The sequence below is a fragment of the Mandrillus leucophaeus genome, unplaced genomic scaffold (genome assembly GCF_000951045.1).
Source record: "Mandrillus leucophaeus isolate KB7577 unplaced genomic scaffold, Mleu.le_1.0 Scaffold12, whole genome shotgun sequence".
NCBI lineage: Eukaryota > Metazoa > Chordata > Mammalia > Primates > Cercopithecidae > Mandrillus > Mandrillus leucophaeus.
The window spans coordinates 866340-891132 of NW_012100320.1; the positions used below are offsets into that span (position 1 = coordinate 866340).

The 24793-nt window shown below is 43.5% G+C and overlaps 1 protein-coding gene across 5 annotated transcripts in view; it reads left to right on the forward strand.

Moving 5' to 3' along the window:
* Positions 1-22749, forward strand: part of TPM1 (tropomyosin 1 (alpha)) — a 28986-nt gene extending 6237 nt beyond the window's left edge. Inside the window, exons 2-9 of one of the 5 annotated variants that reach the window (XM_011967728.1) lie at positions 7847-7980; positions 10401-10518; positions 11701-11771; positions 12546-12621; positions 13049-13111; positions 13407-13476; positions 14902-15028; positions 16761-16958. In XM_011967728.1, coding sequence (XP_011823118.1) covers positions 7847-7980; positions 10401-10518; positions 11701-11771; positions 12546-12621; positions 13049-13111; positions 13407-13476; positions 14902-14984 — 615 coding nt within the window. In that variant the 3' untranslated portion in view covers positions 14985-15028; positions 16761-16958. Of the gene's footprint in view, positions 1-7846; positions 7981-10400; positions 10519-11700; positions 11772-12028; positions 12105-12545; positions 12622-13048; positions 13112-13406; positions 13477-14901; positions 19814-21915 lie in introns of those variants that run through there. The other 4 variants (XM_011967693.1, XM_011967701.1, XM_011967710.1 and 1 more) reach the window with 4 other exon arrangements.
* Positions 22750-24793: the final 2044 nt, after the last annotated feature.

Genomic DNA, 24793 nt, shown 5'->3' on the forward strand with positions numbered 1-24793 from the left:
CGGCCTATTCTCAGCCTTTCCTTTCCATCTCGCTGATCTAAAGTAAACGCTCCCAGGGGAAGCAGGGGTGGTGTTGAGAAGGTTCTGGAAGGAGCATTTTCCCAGGAAGGGTCTGTTTCTGGGGTGGTGGCTTTCGGTCGTGTGTCTGCGTCCCCGGGAGGTGCACTTTGCGCTGCTGGCTTGCTTTACTCTGAGAATGGAGTGGGAGGAGGTCCTTCCTCTTGGACATGCGTACCTTTGAGAAGGGGGTGCCGACAGGTCAAGTGGGAGAGACACTGTGGACTTGGGGCCCGGGGATGCTGCACTCCGCCGTCCCCGTCGACACTGTGGTTTCCCGGAGGCCTGTGTCTCTGAGGTGGTAGAGAGCCATTGACAGCTTGACAGCGCCGCGTTCTGCTGGAAGAGCTAATCTATAGTACAATACCCTTCACCCTTCCCTTTCTTCAGCAGTCCTCCTTCGCTCTTCTCTCATACAGATAGATAATCCTTTGTTACCAAGTCTTGGAAAAAGTTGGCGAAATATCAACAGTTATTGGGTGTATTCTCTTGCGGGCTTCCCCTCCCCCTTGTTAAATGTAATACCTGGCTTCCTTCCTTTCTTCTAAGGCAAGTGTATCCAGCAAACAGGAACAGGATTTCAGAGGTAGTCTAGTATTTGATATTTGTCGATTTTGTGTGTGTGTGTCTGTGTATTTTAATCAAGATACTGAAACAAACACCTTAGGAATGTTATGACAAGTGATAGTATGATGTCTTGCTGTGCTTAATATACGGGGCTGTTCTGAGTTGAGTAAATCGTTCTGGTTAAGTGTTTGTAAATGGCTGTATGGCTGGCCACAGAAACTTCAAGATCTGAAATGGTCCTCTTCAGAGGAAAGCTCAACTAGAGAAAGTTTCAGATAAAATACAAGCAGGAAAAAGGAAATCAATAGGCGAAAGATAATTCTCAGTATTTGCTTTATAGGACGAGTCAGCAAAAGTCCTGTGGATATCCCTGAACTTGGCTGGGTGGTAAACTAATTCCGACTCCCTAACTGGCTAGCAGCTGTCGTTGAACCATTTGAACTATATGGAATATGATGGATAAGAACAAGAACTTTGGACCCAGACTGTCAGAATTTGAATCCTGGCTCCACTACTTACTAGCAGTGGGCAATTTACTTAACCTCTGTGTTTCAGTTCCCTCAGTGTAAAGTGTGGATAGTAACAGCATCTTCCTGTCGGTTAAAGGAGTTACTATGTACAGACAGTACAGTGGTGCTTGGCGCAGCAGGGTAAGTGCTGTGTGCCCACTGTCATTAAAACTGCACAGCCCTGGCAACACAGTGCTCCTTCACCTTCAATTCCCCACGCAGCAAGGGGTCTTAAAGATGGCTTGCTCATTTTATGACATCATAAAACACTTCATTTACTGCTTTTAATCAACATTTTTTGGGGCGGAGAGCTTGAATGAAGAGGAAGCGGACAGGCTGGTAGGCATGTTTGATGGGTTGAAGTGGTGTTAGTGGTAGAAGTCTGAGGTCTTCTCACCGTGCTAAGAAAGAGTATGTGTGACCCTATGCGGAAGAGCCTTGTATTGACTCCTGGCCTAGTGATTGATGTTAGACACAGAAGATAAATTTTATGAAGGGCACATTATTACTTTTATTTTAATGTGCATCTTTTGCGCATCGTTTTTATAACAGTACTCTTCCTGTGCCAGTCGGCTAAAGATAATACTTTCATTCTTTTCACGGCTTTATATCAAAAGTGGTTTAAGTGGTTTCATTTTAAGTAATTTTTGCAAGCAGTCTACCTGGGTGATTGAACACAGACCCTTTTAAGACAGCAACTTGAGGACTGGATCAGACCATTGAAGAGAGATTTTCAGGCTGCAAGTTGTTCCTAACTTCTGAAATTGGAACTGAAGTGTAGCTACCTTAGGTATCTAGATGTAGCTTGGGCTGTGAGTTAACCTAGCATTAACAGTTTCTTTTGGCAGCAAAGATAAAGGTTTAGTGACAAAACCATGAGCCACTGCAAAAAATATTTGACCAGAGAGTTGGCCTAAATTCAAATACTCAGACGTTCAGACTGTAGTTAATAGGCCCTATTAAACCAGCCCTTACCTTGGAAAAAGCAGCCATCCCTTACTTCCCTCTAGTCTGTGTTTCCAAGTTGTGTGGATCCTTCAAAATGTTGGAATGCGGTTATTTTTCTTGACATGATTGACTCCAGATCTTGTGACCCACTAGGGTTTTGTTTGCTTTTTTCATTATTTAAAAAAAAAAAAAAAGGCAAGAAGAATCTTCGTTTCTGAGTAGTATCCAGCAAACAAGGAGACAGGGAGTTGTGGCCAGAAGGTTCTTAATTAGTAACATGATTAAATCATGGGAAATAACCAATTTACAAAAATTCCCAGCATTTTCCCTCTTTACACTTGGTAAATATTTCCGGGATAGGAAACCGAGGGTGCATTTTGTGCTTGCATTGGCACTCCCAGAGTGGCTGTAACTGGAATGTACACTCTCGATTTCTGCTTTCATATGTAGGCAAGGCAGAGGCACTACAATGCCTTGTTCATGTCTGTTCTCCCTCATTATACAAATATGCCTCGTAAATTATGGGCTTTGGCACACACACAGGAGGTTGTGTTTATCTGTTATCCATGGGAGTGCCCCTTAATGTCATCAGTGTTTTTCCCCCCTTTCCTTACCATATAAGGGCAGAAGTTTAGCTTGGCTGTGGTCACTTGGTCTTACACAGCAAGTTGGGTGAAACCTTCTTCGTATAACTACAGTTTGCATAAAATAAAAAGGACCTGACCTTTGATCATCCCAGTTTCCACTCCGGTTCAGTCAGGACTTTGGAAACATATTGCAGAGGATTGATTTCTAGAATATAATATTCTCCCACCAGTATTTTTTCTTAATAGCCTTACCTGGAATACTTTTTCAAAAAGTAAAAGTCACTGCCATTTTTAATTTTCTGTGGTTGTATTGGCTGAAACATCTGGATTTCATGAAAATCTAAGCCTCGTAAAAGGTTTTGTTTTTTTTTTTTCCAAATCTGATTTGGGATACTATACTATGGTGGGGTGGGCATGCCCTTGATTTCTATATAGTACCATGTTGGGGTGGGGGAATGGGGTGCATGCCCTTGGGCTGTTACCTTAGAGGAGGGTCATATGCATTATAAGGCACCTCAAGTACAGAGCACCAGGAAGTTATTTAAAAACAGATCTGCAGGAAGACATTGGTAGCCTTGACTAATACAGCAGTCTCTTTTTTGAGTAGTTCATTAATTGTTAGAACACAATAGCACTTTTGAAATAAAAGAAACTATCATCCCAAATTGAAAGACTTCACTGGCAGTCAGCACGTGGGGCTGTTGTTAGAAGAAAGCTAACTCCACTGGGTGTAGTGGCTCGCGCCTGTAATCGCGGCACTTTGGGAGGCCGAGGCGGGTAGATCACCTGAGGTCCGCAGTTCGAGACTAGCCTAGCCAACATGGTGAAATCCCACCTCTACTAAAAATACAGCAATTAGCTGGGCATAGTGTCACGTGCCTGTAATCCTAGCTACTGGGGAGGCTGAGGCAGGGGAATCGCTTGAACCCAGGAGGCGGAGATTGCAGTGAGCCGTGGTCATGCCACTGCACTCCAGCCTGGGAGACACAGCTAGACTCCATCTCAAAGAAAAAAAAAAGAAGAAGAAGAAGAAAGCTAACTTAGTACACTAAGAGTGATTTACATGCCTAGAAATAATTTGTGTCCAGGGTCTTGACCCTCCCCAAATGCCTTGTTATTTATATGTGCTTTTAAATAACAGATGGTCATGTGTCTATGGGCTTGTACCAGCAGAGGCAACAGCAGGCCCTTAAGAATCCCCAGGTGCCATGATGAAAAGAACCTTAGAAAATATCGAAATAACCTCAAAACTTAGAGAAAAAAATACCAGAAATAAAAGCTAGTAAAGGTGAGAGGTGTGGGGCTTTTGGAGCATAGAGCATAATAAATCAGAATAAAAAGTAAAAATAAGAAAGAGAAAAAAGTAGCCCTGATTAAATTATAAAATTAAACATATCTTGAATTCTAACAAATCAAACAAAAATTCTACTAGGCCAGTATAATAGGGCCTGCAGAGCCTGTCATGGGTTCAGGGTTTTCCCATAAAGTTAGGTGTGCCTCAGGTACTACTCCCAGGTCCTGGCTTTAACCTCGAAGCCCCTCTGCCTGTCCTGCTCTGAAACCTCTGGGGCAGTAGGCATTGACTTCTGGGCCAGGGAGTAAATGTGCCGTGTCCTCATGTTCTGTGTCCTTACGTGAGCTTCCTATTACCCATTAGCATTGTTTTATGAAGTTTTCAATTTTATATCCTGCCTAATTTCAAAAAGATTGTGATCATCACTTTAGTGGATGATTTGCATTGCAGCAGCTGTTCTCCTAGTCCTAATTAGGGTCTGTCCCTGAGGCCTTTCTTGGGGAGTTGGGATGGGGGCGGGAGAACATCTCAATCTGATGTCGGAAGAGATAAAGACCACAGGAGTGAGAACTGCCAGTTCCAAGGTTTCCATGACGTTCCGGGAAGCCAGGAGAAGTGACAAGTGGAGAGCTGGCATGCCAGGAGCCTGGTGACTTGGATTTTAATCCTGTCTCCCACTGATGACTCTATGGCCTCCGCATACTTCAGTGCCCAGGGTCAGAGTTCCCTCCTGCCGCCTCTTTTTAGTCAAGAGCTAGAAGAATGGCCAGCTTCTTTGGGTGGTGGCAAAGGGGATTGTTTATTTATAGTACAGATTCCTGCCCTCCCCCTTTGACCTCCTGAATCAGAATCCCTAGGGACAGGGCCTGGAAGTTTGATTTTTTAAATATTTATTTATTTATTTTTAATTTTTTTAATTTTTTTTTTTTTTTGAGGCAGAGTCTTGCTCTGTCACCTAGGCTAGAGTGCTGTGGCATGATCTCGGCTCACTGCAACCTCTGCCTCCCGGGTTCAAGTGATTCTCCTGCTCAGCCTCCTGAGTAGCTGGGATTACAGGCACGTTCCACCACGCCTGGCTAATTTTTGTGTTTTTAGTAGAGTTTCACCATGTTGGTCAGGCTGGTCTCAAACTCTTGACCTCATGACCCAGCTGCCTCGGCCTCCCAAAGTGCTGGGATTATAGGCGTGAGCCACAGCGCCCACCTGAAATTTTGATTTTTTTAATGCTCATCTCTGGGTTGATTCTGACACTCAGTCACTTGTGGGGATTGCTGATGTGAACAATGCCTAGGGATCCTTCTAGCTAAAAAGTTGAGACCCTATTTTTTGGATTTACAGGGCCTCCTCAGGAAGGGGCAGGCACCCTCAGGTCTGCTGTGTGTGCCCTACCATTCCTCTCTCTGTATCACAAACTGGCACCTAGAAATGGGTCTCCATGCCCAGTTGTTGCTGGGGCACCCTCTATGAAGCCCTGCTGGCTAGTATTCCTGTAGGACATATTTTCTGATTTCCAGGAGTCTGAGGTTCTACAGAACGACCCTGGGGAAACACAGGAGTGGCATTTAGACAACAGCATTCTGTAAGCGCAGTGCCAAGAGCTAAGGGAAAGGATGGGGGTGGGGTTGATCGGAGGGAAGACACGGATGGATTGGTGGGGGCCCGTTGGGTAGGGAGATCTCATGTGCGAGGCTGGAATGAACATGAGGTGCTGTCTCCTTCCTTTCTGGTGACTCAGCTGTGTGGGGAGCTGGGGATAGAGACTGTCACCCAGAGGGTTCTATCCCCAAAACGTAAACAGTCATCTTTCTGCGAGTACAAAGTCCTTGAGGTTTAGGCCCAGATCTAAAGCAGGGCAGAGAACTTAGAACTTGGTAGCTACAAAAAAGTTTTGAAAATCTTGCTGGCATTGCTCTAATAGGCCGTAGCCTCTGTAACAAGGATATTTGCCATCATATTGAAAATAGTAAGAAAGGAGGAAAGAAAAGAAAGTGCACAGTGCTTTTGAATACATAACCTAGACCCTCTGCAGAGGCTTCTTGTTGTTGTAGGGCTTTTGGATTGTGTGCTTGGTTTTTTTGTGTGGTTTTTAATTTTGTTTTGTTTTGTTTGCCCTTTGTTTTTGCTTCAGCTTTGAGTTCCCCTCCACCCTCAAAAGGAATAGAATTTTACTGGAAAATGAAAATATAGAAAAGTGAAGAAATCTTAACTGACCCAGAAGTATATCCTTAATATATACATCCTTCCAGTAATAGTAATAAAAAAACGCCCAATGGTTTTTCAAAGACACTTCTCTATAATTAAGAAATTTGTTATCCTATTACCCTTGCCCTTCAATACACACACACACCAGAAACAACAGTCATCTGCCAGTAATTCCTAGCTGGGCCCATTTACCAGCTGTGCACTGAGAATGATTTACTTCGTAGGCAGTACAGTTGTGAATGCTCTTCCTCCGGTTTATTTCACATTTCCCCTGCTCCCTGCCTCCATCAACCAATTACTACATTTTTGTCAAGATAAAAGTGTATTCACATGTTTTTATAGAGTCCTTCACCGTGGTTGGAGATGCCCTACTCACCTGTCTTCTCAGATAAAACTTGGCATTTAAAATCTTACAAATCTAGATGAGCAAAGAGCTGAAGGTTCTCAGATTCCTTTGATTAAAGACTGACCACAGTCTCTAACTACATTTGCATTTCCAACTCTGTATTGTGGATCCATAAGCTAAGAACATTGCTTTTATTAAAATTAGGTTGGTTTTACTTATCTTACTGAGCCCGTACTCTGTGCAGAGAACTGTGAGTTTTCTGGATGCGAGCAGCTTACAGGTCAATGGCAAAGACAGGGCTGTATGTAGAGAAATTTGTTATCCTATTACCATGGGTCCCTAAGTGTGTATTGTAATTTCTAGAAAACTCCTAAGTGTTCTGAAAACCCTGCCATCCCTTAGTGAACATACATTCACAGTGGATGAGGATATTGTACCTAATGAGTAAATTCTGCCTCCCACTTCCATGCACAGTATTTAAACAGCCACCAGTGCAAGTGTGTATAATGGACCATCATAGTCTTACAAATGTTCTGAGACTCATAGCAACAATTTCTTATGACAGGGAAAAAATCATTACTTCTCAAAGAAACCAACATTTTATTTCAGACATAGATACCAAGTAAAAACAGTACTTATATTATTTTTCTTTTTAGTAGTTTGATACTTTTCTTGTATTAACCTTGACTTCGAAGAAATTTCATAGGCTTACATCAAAAACACTTGGGAAATTTGTCTTGGCTCTGTTCCAATGAGGCCAGTTATTCTAAAAGGGGTTACTGGATCGTGTTGGGCCTTCATGTGGTGTGTATTTTAGAACCCCTGAATTTTAAACTATTTGAGTTCCTTTGTAAGGATCCTTTGATAAAGTGGCTAGAAGAAAAGACTTGCGTGAAACTCTTGAGTCCGATTTCTGGCTGTACTGCTATTGTCTTACATGGCTGAGCCTGGGTAAGTCTTGTCTCAGTTCACACTTCAGGCCCCCAGTGAGTGAGGTGGCTGTGATGACGCTCTTGTTTAACAGGCAAGTAAAGCCAGGGTGTTAAAATCTGTGGAAGAAAGGAACCATGTGGAAGAGCATGTGCTAATGATCTGTCTGATGAGAATTGTGTGTATAGATTTGTGTATACACAAATATGGATGTTTACTGTATGAATCAATGTATAAATGTGTCCGAGAACTCCGGAGTTGATGAGGGCTTGTAATGCACTTAAAGGTAGCTCACCACAAGACAATCTTCCTGTCTGAAATCAGCATTGCAGTCCCAGCCATTTCCTGAAGCTACCGCCCTCACTTTCTCCCCAGCTCTGAAATGCTTTTCACTCTCTCTACCTAGGCTGAAGCCGATGTAGCTTCTCTGAACAGACGCATCCAGCTCGTTGAGGAAGAGTTGGATCGTGCCCAGGAGCGTCTGGCAACAGCTTTGCAGAAGCTGGAGGAAGCTGAGAAGGCAGCAGATGAGAGTGAGAGGTGAGAATGCCCCATCAGCCATCTTTTGCAGCTGCCTTTCCTGGTGGAATAAACCGGAGGGCTCCCGTGATCTTTGAGGTTTAAGAATTTTTCAGTCCCCTGGTGGTGGGATCATTTCCTCTATTGATCCCAGGTATAACTCGGTTGGTTTTGTTCATTTAGCATTAGTGAAACACCTACTATGTCCAAAGCACTGTCCTAAGCCCTAAGGTTACAAAGAAGAAGATGATCTTGTTCCTGCCTTCACAGAGCTCACCCTCTAATGAGGCAGACAGATATGTAAAGGAGAAATGTCACGGATACGAGTTGGCCCTTTCATTCCTACTGACCACAGAGCAGTTGTGCATTTGTTAAAGTATAACTTTATTTTATAATATACCAAGGAGGCTTAGGCCTAAATAAAGGAACTGTGGACTATCAGTTGTCAAATAGCTTAACAAATAGGTGGAAGAAAAAACACAAAGCAGAAATACAGTCTGCAAAAGTAAAATATTTTGGACTTGGTCTCTATACACACAAGACACGTGCACACAAATAGTCAGATGCTCTTGTGTTCTGAGCCCACCTCTGCTGTAATCTGGCTCTAGCTGAATTATTACTCTAAGATTCAGCTCTGTGGTAGTAAAGGAAAGCATGGTTTGTATAGACCAGCACAGCCTTGAGTGGTCTAGAAGGCATTTTCCCTTATGCTCAACTGTTGGAATTAAGGATTTGCCGTATTGCATGGAAGTACTTCAAGAGAGACTCCATGAAGTGAGAGAGCGTTCTGCTGCTTGAGGGATGGCATAGCATGAAGGGCTCAGAACACTGAATGTGTATCTATCTGTGCTGTGACCTGGGCAAGTGAAGGCAGTCAGTCATCTTGTCCATTTCTCACTCTTTGAAGTGATCCTGCCACCAGGTACCCGGTATAAAGAGTGATTTCAGACTTTAGGATTCGAGAAGATTTTTAGCTAAACTTTTTAGGCCATTATCCACTGCTGCTTAGTGTTTCTTTGCTAACCAAGCATTTTGGACTTCTTTAAGATGCCTAATCATCTCTTACAGTGTACACATAAGAGCAGTTTTGTGGCTGACTTCTTTCTGAAATATACTTGTTAGTGCACCTTAGAGCCAGTCTGGTAATGTTAGACTTCGAAGTAAAGGGGACTTGGAGGTCATTTAGTCCCTTAGTTTTACAAATGAGAAAACTAGGGCTCAGAGACAAATGTGACTTGCACCAAGGCTCACAGCGTATTTGTGGCTAAGCCAAGACTGCGACCCAGATCTCCTCAACTGTATTCCAGTGCTTCATCAAAAGATAGTGGGCCAGATGCGGTGGCTCACACCTGTAATCCGAGCACTTTAGGAGGCCGAGGTGGGCAGATCACTTGAGGCCAGGAGTTCGAGACCAGCCTGGCCAACATGGCATAACCCCTAAATCTACTAAAAAATACAAAACTTAGCCAAGTGTGGTGGTGCACACCTGTAATTCCAGCTACTCGGGAGGCTGAGGCAGAAGAATCGCTTGAATCCAGGAGGTGGAGGTTGCAGCAAGCCCAGATCACGCCACTGCACTCCAACCTGGGTGACAGAGTGAGACTCTGTCTCAAAAAATAAAAATAAAAAAATAGTGGTTCACTTATACTGCCTACTTAAATTTTGATAAATGAATTCCATTTTACATGACTTGTTATTCCATATATCTGTAAAATATCATAGGTCAGTTAGTATTTTTCTGAAACATAACACCATGCCATAGGACCCTAATACACTCAGTATGGAGGACAGTGTCAGGCCTGTCTCCCAGCATTGCTGTCATGAAAGGGTTCCATTACAGGTAAAACTTAATTTGAAGCATTCAGTTGAACCATAGGAAATTGCCATTATTACTTGTCTGAAATGGTCAAATATCAGCATTTTTTGTGGGCCTACTAGTTTATTAAATCTAATATTAAGTCTAATATTTTTGCTTATGGTTGGCAGGGTAAGAAGATTCTTTGTAGAAAGAGGTATATAAAGATAAGTTTGATTTTGTTCTAGCTTTGATTCATGTGCAAGCTGAGGCTTCCCACAGGAAAGGCAAGAAATCTCATTATCCTTTTAATAGTAAAGCATATTGGCTTTTCCAGTTTCATGCTGCCAAGATTCAGACAGGATCCTGACATGGTACCTTTTATCATTAATGTTAGATGCCTGATAGTTTGATCGGTACTCAAGGTGAGAGAGTTCATTCACAGTGAATGAACAGAGAGAAATGTGTCTCTTTTTTCCAGCTTTAGCTCTGGAAATTGTTGTTTCCTGGTTTGGAAAATAAAAGTAGCTCTGTGCTCTATTTTGGTCTACCACTTACACTAAGCCTCACAGGCCACAGCAGTGCAGTGTGCATTTGGGAAAGTCAGCTCTAAATCTTGTGTTTTCCTGCTTGTCTTTCTTTCCAGAGGCATGAAAGTCATTGAGAGTCGAGCCCAAAAGGATGAAGAAAAAATGGAAATTCAGGAGATCCAACTGAAAGAGGCCAAGCACATTGCTGAAGATGCCGACCGCAAATATGAAGAGGTCAGGTCCTGGGGCCCACAGCCTTGTGGACTTCCAACAGTGGCCTTCAGGAGGCCAGGGAGCAATGCACAGTCTTGATTCCTCAGTGAGGCCATCTGCTTGGTTGGCAGAAATGGGTGGTTTCGAGAAGCAAAGTTCCTTTGTCTCCAGAAAACAGTTCTCATTTTAATCCTGCTAGGGGATCCTAGGCTTTATCAGGAAGCCGATCAGTGGCACTGGGAAGAAGGACGAAAACTCCTCTCCCCAAACCACAAAGACCTGGACAGAAGATCTTTGGCTAGAAGGGGGAGTTGGGCCCTGTGTCTTGTGAAAGGAGGCTCTCATGCTGTCATGGTGCAAGTCACTTCTTCTCAGAGTCACCTGGCACATCCAGATTGGGCAACCCAGAGACCACAGACAGTTTCTCAGTGGATTCATGGAGGCCTCTCTCCTCAAGGGTGGTAGAAAACTATTATCAATGCAGATTTTCAGTAGAATTTGCTGCTGGTCATGTTCCCATGAAAACAGCCTCCTGCGATAAGAGGCAATATGATTATTAAGATTTCTGTTTTTTCCTTATTGGATCACGTTGTGGCTATCCTGAAACAGCATTGCCCCTCCTTTTCATTATCATTATTACCTTCAGATTACACTGTGCTCACAAGTTTTGATCTGCTTCAGAGGCTCCCTTCCTCTCTCTGGTTCTTCCACTAAATACAAATTTGATTTTGTCAATTATCTCACCAACTTGTCTCACGTTCGTGTCTCTCGTATTCTTCCTCTGCAATAAGGAGGTAGATGTACAGATCAGCCATCGAATTGAAGGAGTTCTTAGGTTTATTTTGTTTTCCTGGCAGCCCCCACCTTTTCAGTATATGTCTCATCCTACTGCCGTTTTTGAGATTGTGAATTTGTATTTTCTCCCTCCTTCCACATTTTGGCCTGGCTGCCAGTTCCAGATCAGACTTCCAATTGAGACTGCCCAAGCACAGCTGACCATTCTGAGTCTGAGCAGAAGCCTCTGATCTCCTCTCTGCTCGCACTCCTCATGGAGAGTTGCTGCTCTCCGGTCTACCAGAAAGAGGATCATATTGTTTGTAGACAAAACCCTTAGTGCCTGATGGGATCTGATCGCTACCCCCCTGCCCTCCTACACAAAACTTGCAAGATCCATGGTGTGTGTGTTGTGTTTTCCTGCTGCAGGTGGCCCGTAAGCTGGTCATCATTGAGAGTGACCTGGAACGTGCAGAGGAGCGGGCTGAGCTCTCAGAAGGGTAAGCAGGCCCGGCGCCAGGAGGCCACGAATGGGGTGCTGCAGAGCAGTGACTAAACAGCATGACCTTCTGGCAGCTGCACATTACCTGTTTCAGCTCCGGGCTCCTTTTGTGCTCATTTGATGTGGATGAGCCACGAGTATGGAACATGGAGGACTCGTGTGGGGTGTCTATGTATGAATGCGTGTATCACTGCATGCCTTACCTGCACACTGATTTTGTGAATGGCCTTGTGCATTTCCTGTGTCCACTAACAGCCAAGTCCGACAGCTGGAAGAACAATTAAGAATAATGGATCAGACCTTGAAAGCATTAATGGCTGCAGAGGATAAGGTACTGATGGCTCATGTGTGGTTTTTAGGTTTAACTGCAACCCAGACGTCTTTCAGCTTCCAATGCCTACTGGTTCGTTTGGTATAACGACTGCACCTTCACTTCACCCTCTGCTATTTATATCTTGCTTTAAGTGCTTTCCCTTGGTCCTTTATGCTCCTTTGTTTTCCCTTCATAAATGCTCTTTGGGCAGCCAAAAAAGGAGCCAAATTATTGCACTTCAAAGTTGTTGGATTTTGTCACCCTGCCTTCTGCTGTTGCGAGGTTGGGGGGCAGTGTTCCTGGCAAAACTAAACATTTTAATACCCGATGATTTGGCTACTTTCAGGCAGCCCTTCGTCTCTAGGACTCGGTTTTCATTTTTTCCCATCCCTCTCCTTTTTCTCTCCTCCTTCCTTTGGCTTGTCTCCCACCCTTTCTGCCTCTGATCGAAAACGTTAGCAAATGTGCCGAGCTTGAAGAAGAATTGAAAACTGTGACGAACAACTTGAAGTCACTGGAGGCTCAGGCTGAGAAGGTAGGCCAGGAGCATGGTGTGGGGGAAAGGCGTCTTTTAAGAGCTGCTCCAAAGAGGCCCTGCCAGTGAAAGCAACACATACAGTAGACATTTTAGTAAATGGCAATATTGTGAGGTGATTTTTGGAGAGTTACTAGGTAACAAATTCTTTTTATTAGCTAGAGAATTTATTTTATCTTAGGGATATGAGTCATCAATTTAATTTAAACCAAGTGCCAAGTGGATAAGTTATCTTGTTGTTATCCCATGTAAAACAATAGGCAAGAAAGCAGAGAATGTATTGCAGTGTGCCATTCGATATCGGAGGTTCCATTACCTCCTAAGAGATCTTTAACATCTGTTGGCTGGGCTGGCGAGTTCTTTGCATGAGAAGCCATGAGTAGATTGAGCTGCAGCCTGACATCTGGAATGCTCTTTCTAATTACAGTACTCGCAGAAGGAAGACAAATATGAGGAAGAGATCAAGGTCCTTTCCGACAAGCTGAAGGAGGTAATATGAGAGTTGTGGATGAAGCCAACTGGATTTTAAATGAGTTTGTTTTCATGGAACTGGTCAGGGCCTTTTCATTTTAAAGTTCTAGTGATCCAAGTCAGGAATATTCTAAGGTTGCCTTGGCGTGTGTACAGTGCTAGCTGCCATTTCTCACAGAGGTGACTGAAACTGACAAGTAGTTTCAGATCCACTTTATGGGTGATGTGCTTCATTTACATCCTCTAGTTTCCCTGTGTTTATAGCTGCGGGAAACACCAAACTTCCTAACTTTAACTCAAATAAATCATTACAGGCTGAGACTCGGGCTGAGTTTGCGGAGAGGTCAGTAACTAAATTGGAGAAAAGCATTGATGACTTAGAAGGTAAGATCTTAAGTAGTGTTTTTAGTTTAATCCTTCTGGTTAAATAGTGATGTGGCAAAACAATTTTCCAATTCAAAGGCATCCACCTTGATACGCTCCTTTGCACCTGCACATTCTTCCTGTCTGTCCTCTGGGGTTTTCCTCTGTGGCTCTTAAACTCATGAACCTGAGTCTTCTGCTCACCAGGTGACTAGTTAGCTACCAGCCATAGTGGCAGATGCCATCCAGCTTGACTTCATGCTCATTAGAAGTGTGGCAGGTTTATTTTTCATTGTGAGAGAGGTGCTTATAGGTGAGAATGACTCAGTATATTTTATATCTTTAGTGTTACTTCCTAATTAAATTGGGAATGATGTGGTGATTGTGGACTTGTTTTTAGAAGAACCCATCTTCTTCCAAGTATGAATTCAAAGTAAGGATTTGGGGATTTTTTTAAGTCATGTATTATCTTATCAAACTACTTTATATCCTGAAGGAGGAGGGAAAAATTATACCTAAGCATTTCTCCCCTAAGGCACTTAGGTTTTATTTTAGTAATAACCACTCTATCTCACCGATAGCCTAAATGTTGAGCTTTGAGGTTTGTGAAGGATTAGCTGTGAACAAGAAAGAAAAAAGACAAATATATACATCACAGAAGGGATTAGAGAAGGAACTAGTGTTTGGTACAGATAATCAAAATAGTGGAGAAGAGAGAATGACAAATGGTTGCAAAATGATCTGCCAAAGTGCAGCAAAGTATGAAACCTGCAGCATTACAAAACTAAATTGCAGACTTGCCAACCACTGCCATATAAAGTGTGGCACTCATTGCTTTTCAGGCCTCCTGGACCAGTAATAGGCAGCTTGAGTGGGAAGACCACAGGAGTAGCTTAAATGACACTAAGAAATCGCTATCCCAGTGGTCTAGTGTGGTCAGGAAGTCGGTGGTTTGAAGGTGAAGCCAGATAAGGACTACAGGCTGTAGTCACAAATTGTTCTTCCAAAACACTGCCGTTGGATTTTTTTTTCCCATTGTTTGTAGCTGCAGATGGCTGACTACTCCAGTGTAATTAAAATATAGCTCTGCAAAAGAAAGATGTTCCATTAGCCCCTGTCTCCCCTCACCAGGAGACAGCCTTCTGTGGTTTCGTTTAGGATTTAACATGGTTTACTGATATAGCTACCATATTTGTTATGATTTTCGTATTGAGTCTTTCTCATTTTATTTTCTAATGGGTTTTGTTCTCTTTGTTTTTGTTTCAATTTATTTAAAACAAAACGCACGCCTCCTGCATTGGCCACCTGCTGCGGCACCAACCCCTTCATGCATTGTCCTTTTCTTGCTGCTGTGTTGGGATGGTGCATGCACCACCCTCACTCACCTTCCATCTCTTGATCACTCTCCATGTTCTTGCACCTCTGCCTTCCACTTCCTGGTCATAGACGAGCTGTACGCTCAGAAACTGAAGTACAAAGCCATCAGCGAGGAGCTGGACCACGCTCTCAACGATATGACTTCCATGTAAACGTGCATCCACTCTGCCTGCTTACACCCTGCCCTCATGCTAATGTAATAAACTCACCACCATCCCTTCCTTGCTCCCAGATCTCCATCTTTGCACTCTTGTGTTCACCCTTTTTGTCATAACCTAGAATAGTTATTGTTTTTTCACTTTCTACTAATATGAAGGCCAGCTAGATTAAGTGTCTATACAAACCATTTTCTTTTCAGAATCCTTTTATTTTGTAAGTGCTAAACTAGAGCAGTGAACTAGAATGAGTGACCTTGAGCACTATCCTTTTGGGAAATTAAGCTAAACTCAAGTAAAACTAGATGGCCGTGCCGTTTGTTGTACAGGAACGTCTCAAGAAATATCAAAACTTTGTTTCCTGAGATTCAACTAAGTACAACATAATCATTTTCATAAAATAAATAGAAATTGAAGGAACCCTTAAAGTGTCAGGTTATTAAGAATCTGAGGACAAGGAAATTGGCATGATCCAATACAGCCCTAACAGTGGTACTATAAAAGATCATCTCTTTTACTTTTAAGAATTCTAGAGTAGGCCAGGCACAGTGGCTCACGCCTGTAATCCCAGCACTTTGGAAGGCCAAGGCGGGCGGATCTCGAGGTCAGGAGATTGAGACCATCCCGGCTAACACGGTGAAACCCCGTCTCTACTAAAAATACAAAAAAAATTAGCTGGGTGTGGTGGCGGGCACCTGTAGTCCCAGCTACTCGGGAGGCTGAGGCAGGAGAATGGCGTGAACCCGGGAGATGGAGCTTGCACTGAGCCGAGATCACACCACTGCACTCCAGCCTGGGCGACAGAGCCAGACTCCGTCTCAAAAAAAAAAAAAAAAAAAAAAACCCAAAGAATTCTAGAGTGAAAAGAACCCTCTGCTGAGTAACTAAGCCTTTAATTTTCTGTTTTCATGAAAAGAATTAAAATACCCACGATAAATACTTACCACAACCTGTGTCAAAGAAATGGGAAATTCAACACAGATTGTACAATGTGAGCTTGGGAGTTAATGGCCCACATTTTACTGTTAGGCAGTAAGAGTTGGAGTAGGTAGTCTTGTTATCATGAGAAGAACCTTCAACAGATACAACTAATTTACGTATTTACGTATTACTAACCAAACTTCAATATTAAACTTATCCTACTACTTTAAATTCTAACCTGGAATGTTTCAGAGTTCTTCATTCTAATATCACCCTAAATTCCACTGAAGCTGGAAATGTCATTTTCCAAGCCCACCTGTCATTCATTTACCCATGCAGGAAAAATGGTAACTTGAAGAGTATGGCATGTGCCTGTGGTCTTAGAGGTTATAGAATCCCCACACTCAACAAAAAAGCCCCTAGAGACATGACTGTTGCCATGGAAACCAGAGAACAGTCTATCTTCTCACCCCTCATTTGTAAATGAGGGGGTGGAGCTGATCATCTGTCTCTAAGGTCTTTTCCAGTACTAAAATGTGGTGATTTCTTTGGGAAAAACTTTTTGCATCAAGTATGATTAAATATTCTGAAAGATGAGTGTAGCTTAAAATTTGTTTTTAAATTCTGTTCATGGGTTTTCTTAAAATGGACCCTTGCTGAAAGGCGGCCTGTGACGGCCTCAGGTGGGACGACCTCCCAAGGGTGTGGCTGGCAGTGGGTTTTGCATGACTGCTTCTTGTCTGTGTTTCAGGTGCTGTCATCTATTGGTTTAGTTTTCTTTTTTCTTTCTCTTTTTTTTTTTTTCTCATCACGCCACTTTTTTTTTCCTCCCACCTTTTTATCTTCACGCAGATAAGTTTCTTTGCTTCACTTCTCCCAAGACTCCCTCGTCGAGCTGGATGTCCCACCTCTCTGAGCTCTGCATTTGTCTGTTCTCCAGCTGACCCTGGTTCTCTCTCTTAGCATCCTGCCTTAGAGCCAGGCACACACTGTGCTTTCTATTGTACAGAAGCTCTTCGTTTCAGTGTCAAATAAACACTGTGTAAGCTATTTCTGTTTGCTATTCTTTTTACTTCTTATTTATTGACATTTTAGTTTCAACATCGAATAAAACTACAAAGCTGCTTCACACATATGAGGGTTAGTGTTTGGCTGCTGCTGTCTTTTTCTTTTTAAATTCTGAACACTATACAGAATTGTATCAGGAGTTTCTAAAGCAGTGGTTCCTTGTTGAACTTTAACAAAATACCCAGGCCTGCATCCCTCTGTTTTTCAAAGGTTAGAATGAGGTCTGGACATCTGTGGGGGTTTTGGGGGAATTGTGATGGCTCTGCTTTGGAGTCTGGGACACACAGGGGACATTGCTTGTTGAGAGTTGAAAGGTCTGGCTTGATCAGTGTGTTCCTTTGCTGGAGGTTTAGCTCAGGATGTAGTGACCCCTCTATGTTGATGTTTCGGTGGCCCTGCTTGGGACCAAGGACCTCGTTAACTAATCAAAGGCTCATGATGAATGGTTCCGTAGCTGTCCCATATTACTAGGAAGTTATACATTGAGAAGGGTGAGAAAGAATTTGGATTCAAACAATGTAAGTTTTGGTTATTGTCGATCATCCTTTTATAGCACAAAGAAAAGTTCAAGCTTTTTTGAAGTATATTCATGACTCAGCCACTTTTATTTTGGTCATGAAAATGACACCTTAGGTTTTCTAAATATGATTACTCTGGTCAGTCGTGATTTGTGATTTTTAGCACATACTCTTTTGGAGGGATTGTTCATAATCTTTGTGTTCAATGGCTGTGTTTTCATTTGTGGACATTTTTAAAATACAGCAATGAAAGTTTCTTTTTTTTCTTCCCAAAAAGATAGTTGGTGGAAATTGTTCAGAAGACAATTGTATTTCATTTGGGCTTCTGTTTTATTTCACAAACAGCAATTAACTGATTTTTTTTAAAAAAAATACATTGTAAAAATTCGAACTTTAACTTATATGGACATAATAAGTGTCATAATCTCCAACATTTCTCCTTCCTCAACAATCTAGCTATATATTTCTCCTGGTTTTCTTTTTTAACATGGATGATCTGCGTGTTTTGTATATAGTTTTTGTAGCCCGAGAGCGCTGATGCACCACTATACTGAAATAAATTTGGACAAACTCAGAAGATAGTGTCATTCTCACTCTACAGAGACTTCAAAGCATAGAGGAAATATGTTTTTAAAAGAAAGCTGAGAATTAAAGTATTGTGGTCGTAGTATGGTGGACTTTTAGAATCTGGCAGTGTCTCTCCCTTGAGTGTATAAAGACTTCTATGATTTCATGTTTTTCATAAGGCTCCTTGGGCCTGCTTCTATGATTCCTTCCTTGTTCCTTTTTAAATTCAGAATAAGAGAAGAGTACCCTTCTCTGAGTAAATTCTGCTTCCTGACGTAGACAAAATGCCAAGTCTGAAAGTTCTGCTGAGCAGATGTCCATGTAATTCTGGAGGCACATCTGTTTTTTGGAAATCCTTCCAGAGACTTTCACACTTTCTGTCAGTACACTCTACAAGGGGAAGTGGGGCACTGATGGACTGGGAGGGCAGGTCAGGAGTAGCCCAAGGTGTGCACGTGCAAGAGGCAAACAGCAAGTCAAGTTTATCAAGAAATTGTTGGAGCCCAGGCTTCTGGTTCAAAGGGCCAGGTCATAGCTACAGCTGCTCCAGTGGAGGCCAAACCAAAAGCATCACTGAGTTTGGGCACTTGAAGCTTCAGACAGCTGGGAGTCTCCATAGAACGGGAAGGAAAACACTTCCAAGGATATGAGCATGTCTTGTGCCTGCCTTTCGGCCACCCATGCACACCAGCTCCACAACAGCTGAAGCAGAGCAGGTCCAGAGGAGGCTGTCGGAGGGACCGCTGTCCTTCCTGCTGAGTTCACATTGACCCTCTAGATTCTCCAGATTTTCGCCAAAGTTCTTCCATTCTAGCCTGGCCAAACATTTGGGATCAGCAAACTGAGACATGCTCCCTACCCATGGTGACAGTTCCCTGTGTCCGTAGTGTGAATGTAGTCATGGGATTTATGTCTTGCAACCCCCAAGCATATGTCACTTGCAAAACACCGTGGGAAGCAGTGGGGGTGTGTAAAGAGATGGGCTGGAAAGGCTCTTTGCCCTCGATGAGCTGGCCATCTGGTGGGGAGATAGAGGAGTGAAGTGAGTCTGAACTCATAGGCATGTGCATTTGGAGCCAACAAGGAAGAGAGAACTGTTCTGACTGGGAGCTCCCTGGAGGAGGTAGCTGACATTTGACTGGGGTTTTGCGTATTCAGAAAATGTGGATGAGTGAGGAGGACAGAGCAGCAGATATTCCAAGCGAGAAAACATAACAAGCATAGCATCCTCCCATGTCCTACCATTTATGAGAGAATGTTAATGTGAGAACTGCTCAATCTCCCAACAGACCTGGGGGCTGCAGGCACATTTTCCCCAGGGGTAGGACTGTTAGCTTTTCAAGATCATGAAGTATTTCTAGGTCCATGTTGTCACCAGCATTCAAAGCCACCCTGCATCCTCCGGCTGTTGCCAGTGCATAGCAGGCTCTTGTTTGTCATAGCGTGGGTGTCCCCTGGATCGTCAGATACAGACACTCCTGCAGTTGTTTTCCCCCAGAAGCAGATCACGTGTCAGTGTGTAAAATGTATATCACGCTGGTCTTCATGTAGGTGTTGCAAGTTCTGTTCATTTTATACACATCCATTAGCACCACACATGAATGCCATCCTCTTCAAGAAGTAAGCAGATAGGGCTGGGCGGGGTGGTGGCTCACACCTGTAATCCCAGCACTTTGGGAGGCTGAGGCAGGTGGATCACAAGGTCAGGAGATCGAGATCATCCTGGCTAACACGGTGAAACCCCGTCTCTACTAAAAAATACAAAAATAATTAGCCGGGCGAGATGGTGAGCACCTGCAGTCCCAGCTACTAGGGAGGCTGAGGCAGGAGAATGGCGTGAACCTGGGAGCCGAGGTTGCACCACCGCATGCAGTCCGGGTGACAGAGCGAGACTCTGTCTCAAAAAAAAAAAAAAAAAGAAGTAAGCAGATAAATTCTAAATCAGTGTTGAGTGGTGACAAGTGCTTGTTCTTTTGCTGTTTGAATGGATAACACTATCAAAGCTAGATGAGAGTCAGAATGTGTACCCTGTATCGTGGTGACTGGGGGAAGGACAGGGACTTAATTCCAAATTTCAGAAAACTTCAGTGCAGCAAAAGCAGTAACCCCCCAGTTGGTACTACCTGAGGGGAAAGCCTGCCCTGTGAGTGGAGAGGAAAGGGGTTCTGGAAGAGGTGGGCAGCCCCGGGCAGGTCGAGGTTTCACCTAAGTTTAACATAGCCCTAGCAAGGGGTGGATGTCGCACTGGGCTCACCTCCAGCCAGGCCTCCATTCCCAAATCTGTTGCCAGCTCACAAAGTGTATGGCTCAGCTCACAAAGTGAGCTCATGTATGGCTCAGCTCACAAAGTGGTTTAGTGAGGTATAAGAGGAACGTGCACTCTTCCTCCTCCTCTTATCATGTTGCTCCTCCTCCCCTCCTTTCCCCACCAAGAGAGAAATTCTGACCCTTCCTAAGTCTACCAAGCTTTTTAGGATCTACCCTTCCTGAATACAGGACAGGTGACTATGGGGTAAGAGTAAACTGCTCAGCAAGTGACCAGTTGCTGTCCTGCTTGAGGTCTCTGTTCTCTATTAACTGCCTCTCACCCAGTCTGCTAACCTCTCTTCCTTCTGCCTCTTTTCTGCTAACCTGCTTGCTGACCTGTACAGATCAACTCTACCAGCAACTTGAGCAAAACCGCCGCCTCACTAATGAACTAAAGCTGGCTCTGAATGAGGATTAAACTTAAGAGTGAAAAAACTTGGGCTGAATTCTAGGAGTGGAGCCCACGTGCAGAAAATCTAAGACTGTCCTACCTTCAACTAATAGAGTTGAAAACAGTTGCTTTCTGCAGAAATGCAAATACAAGGAATTGGCTGAAAGGCTGGCCTTGCCTGCATTTTTCTCTGTATGGCTGGAATAATTACGTTCTCTTTAATCACAAAACAGCTTTTATGGTAAAATACTTATGTCAATTCAGCACTGCTCTTTGAAATAGCAGGTCCTTTTGTTTGAACTGATAAATAATGAGGAGCTCCCCCACAAAAAAATGTTTTCTATTTCCCGACAGCCATGAGTCCTACTTTAAGTATACATATATATGTGTGTATATATATTCCTATTAGGTATTCATATTCCTAACTTCTAAACATGTGGTATAGTGTTTGAAATATGATTAAATGTTCCTATGCTTGGGCAAAATAGCTTTTGAAAACAGGAACTCATGCCAGAAGCTCCTGGTTGTCTGAAAGGTATGCTTTACTCAGTCTAATGGTGCTGTTGGAGTCTGGGGAGAATGTCATGCTAATACATAGAACACTATAAAAATATTAAGAGAATGTCCTAATGAAGTGTGCATGAAACATGTTGATAATTTTTTATGAGCAACAGAAATAAATCATTTTAAAAGTTCTCAGAAAACCTATTTATGTCATCTTTGTTTTTGTGAGTTTGTGTTACCGCACAACTCCTAGACTTTTAACTGCCTGTACCTCCGAAATGCCTGCCGTTTGTAACTTCTCCAGTCTGTATAACAGTGCTGCAGCTGTATTTGGTTTTTTACCTCTCCCTGTTCCCACGGCACACAGTCAGTGAACCTTCAGCAAACCCCATGTGCATTTTATCCTCAGTGCATTGTTGGTGGAGGTGCACCTGACTGCTCTATGAGAATCCATGCCATGGCTCCTTTGGGTCAAAGACGCCCTCCCCCCATCTTAGGTTCTTGTCTAGAAATGAGTAATGTCTTACAAGCATGCCTAGTTCTAATCATCTCATCCTGTGTTTGTGATTGATGTTTGCCTGCCTAAATGTACAAACCACCATTGTGTCCAAAGCACAGCTATTCATGACTTAATTTTCTAATCCCACCACAGAGAAAGTGGCTCATGCCAAAGAAGAAAACCTTAGTATGCATCAGATGCTGGATCAGACTTTACTGGAGTTAAACAACATGTGAAAACCTCCTTAGCTGCGACCACATTCTTTCATTTTGTTGTTGTTTTGTTTTGTTTTTAAACACCTGCTTACCCCTTAAATGCATTTTTATTTACTTTTACCACTGTCACAGAAACATCCACGAAATACCAGCTAGGTCAGGGGGTGGAGAAAACACACACAAAAAGGCAAGCCCATGTCAGGGCGATCCTGGTTTAAATGTGCCATTTCCCGGGTTGATGTTGCCACACTTTGTAGAGAGTTTAGCAACACGGTATGCTTAGTCAGTGTAGGAATCCTCACTAAAGCAGAAGAAGTTCCATTCAAAGTGCCAATGATAGAGTCAACAGGAAGATGAATGTTGGAAACACAATCAGGTGTGGATTGGTGCTACTTTAAACAAAAGGTCCCCCTGTGGTCCTTTGTTCAACATTGTACAATGTAGAACTCTGTCCAACACTAATTTATTTTGTCTTGAGTTTTACTACAAGATGAGACTATGGATCCCGCATGCCTGAATTCACTAAAGCCAAGGGTCTGTAAGCCACGCTGCTCTCCGAGACTTCCATTCCTTTCTGATTGGCACACGTGCAGCTCATGACAATCTGTAGGATAACAATGTGGATTTCCACTGTTTTCAGTTCTTCATGTTAAAGTGAAAGATTTAGACACTACATCCAATTGGTAAAGGACATTTTCTTGAGAGTTATAACTATATGTAAACATTGTATAATGACATGGAATAAAATGCACATTGTAGGACATTTTCTAAATTTGGTGGTCCTGTCATTTGTATATTCTTCATTTGTGGACTTTTGATCATGCCACTGACCTGCCTTCCGCCACAAATAGGTTCTCAAAACGGTATCCCAGAGTCCAGGGGAAACTGGGTTTCATGTGTTGATTCTCAGAAACACTAAAGGCAGCGTTATTTTGGTCTGTTAAAGTTATAACCAAGCAGGAGAGGCCCTTTCCAAATGTCATTTTCAATGTTGTTGGTGTATATCTGCACATCCATGTAGGACTTTGGCAGTGGCTTTACTGGTTTGGGGATTTTTCTTCCTGACATATTAGCTAAGTCTCTAGCAGTGGCATAGCCACACAAGAACCAGTGATGGGTTAATGTGCCAGATCTGCTGTTTTCCACCAGCAATGTGATTTGACTGAAACTAGTGCTTTAGCGAGTCTTTATGACCTTATGCTTCCCAACTCCTGTGAGTTCTCAATTCCAAGACGTCTCCATTTTCTCAGACTTGGAAACTAAAAATGTCATCAGTCATTCCCCTAGCTCTTGAAGACTCTAAGCAAATAAAAATAGATTACAAACAATACTGGCTTCAACTGTCTGCAGGGAGAAAAAAGGATGTTCTCACCAAAAGCAAACAGAATGGAAATAAATGAAAACTCATTTGGATGCAGATATATTTTCATTCAAAAGTATTAAATATCTCTGTAGCTGTATGTCCATGCCCCTTAATCAGGAGTCTCTTCTCTACAGAAAGACAAAGGCTGTAAGGCAAAGAATCCAAGCAGGGTCCCGGAGCCTGGTTTAGGTCTCCTTCCAAAAAGCTGTCCCCTTGCTCATGGCAAATAAATGCACTGGTCTCAACCCTCCTACAGTTTCAGCACCCCTAGCCTCCCCTCTGCCAATCCTCAGCTAGGAAAAACCCTCTCTGCATCACTCTAGTCATGGAAGCCTTTCCTAAACCTGGCCTCTTTCACTTGGGAGCCAGATCTGGCTTCAAATCAGGACTCCACCTTTATTAGGCTGCCTAACCTGTCAAGTTCCTAAATCTGAGCTGCTCCATCTTTAAAATGGAGATGAGATTAGCACCTAGCTCATAGTTTATCATTGTGGGAGTCGAATCTGTAACCACTTCAAGTACACGGTACAGTACCAGGCGCCTAGGGCTTGTTCCATGTAAGTTAACTGCTCGGCCAGGCATGGTGGCTCATGCCTGTAATCCCAGCACTCTGGGAGGCTGAGGCAGGTGGATCACTTGAGGTCAGGAGTTCGAATGAGACCAGCATGGCCAACATGGCAAAACCCCGTCTCTACTAAAGTTACAAAAATTGGCCCGGGCACGGTGGCTCACGCCTGTAATCCCAGCACTTTGGAGGCCGAGGCGGGCGGATCACGAGGTCAGGAGATCGAGACCATCCCATCCCGGCTCACACAGTGAAACCCCGTCTCTACTAAAAATACAAAAAACTAGCCAGGCATGATGGCGGGCACCTGTAGTCCCAGCTACTCAGGAGGCTGAGGCAGGAGAGTGGCGTAAACCTGGGAGGTGGAGCTTGCAGTGAGCCGAGATCGCGCCACTGCACTCCAGCCTGGGCGACAGAGCGAGACTCTGTCTCAAAAAAAAAGAAACAGTGTGTGGGCCAATCACACATGCCTGTAGCCATGCCCCTTCTCCACCTGCCAGAAGAGACTAGTGGGATGATGAGTTTCTTGCCCTTCAGAAAAAACAATGGTTGCCAAGGGAGCATTAGCTACAGTACCCAGAGATAAATGCTGGAATGGAGGTGAGCTCCTGGCCTATCCCTACCCTATGGATCTAGTTCATGTTCTTAGGCTTAAAGAACTCTGGCTTCCAGCAAAGTGCAGAGCCCACTCCTGGAACACATACCGGCTACGGGCACACTGTCATGGATGGCCACCCCTAACTGCAATGTGGATGAGGAACCTGGGTGGGGTGTCAGAGCCTTTTAAATATTTATTTCTCGGCCGGGCGCGGTGGCTCAAGCCTGTAATCCCAGCACTTTGGGAGGCCGAGACGGGCGGATCACGAGGTCAGGAGATCGAGACCATCC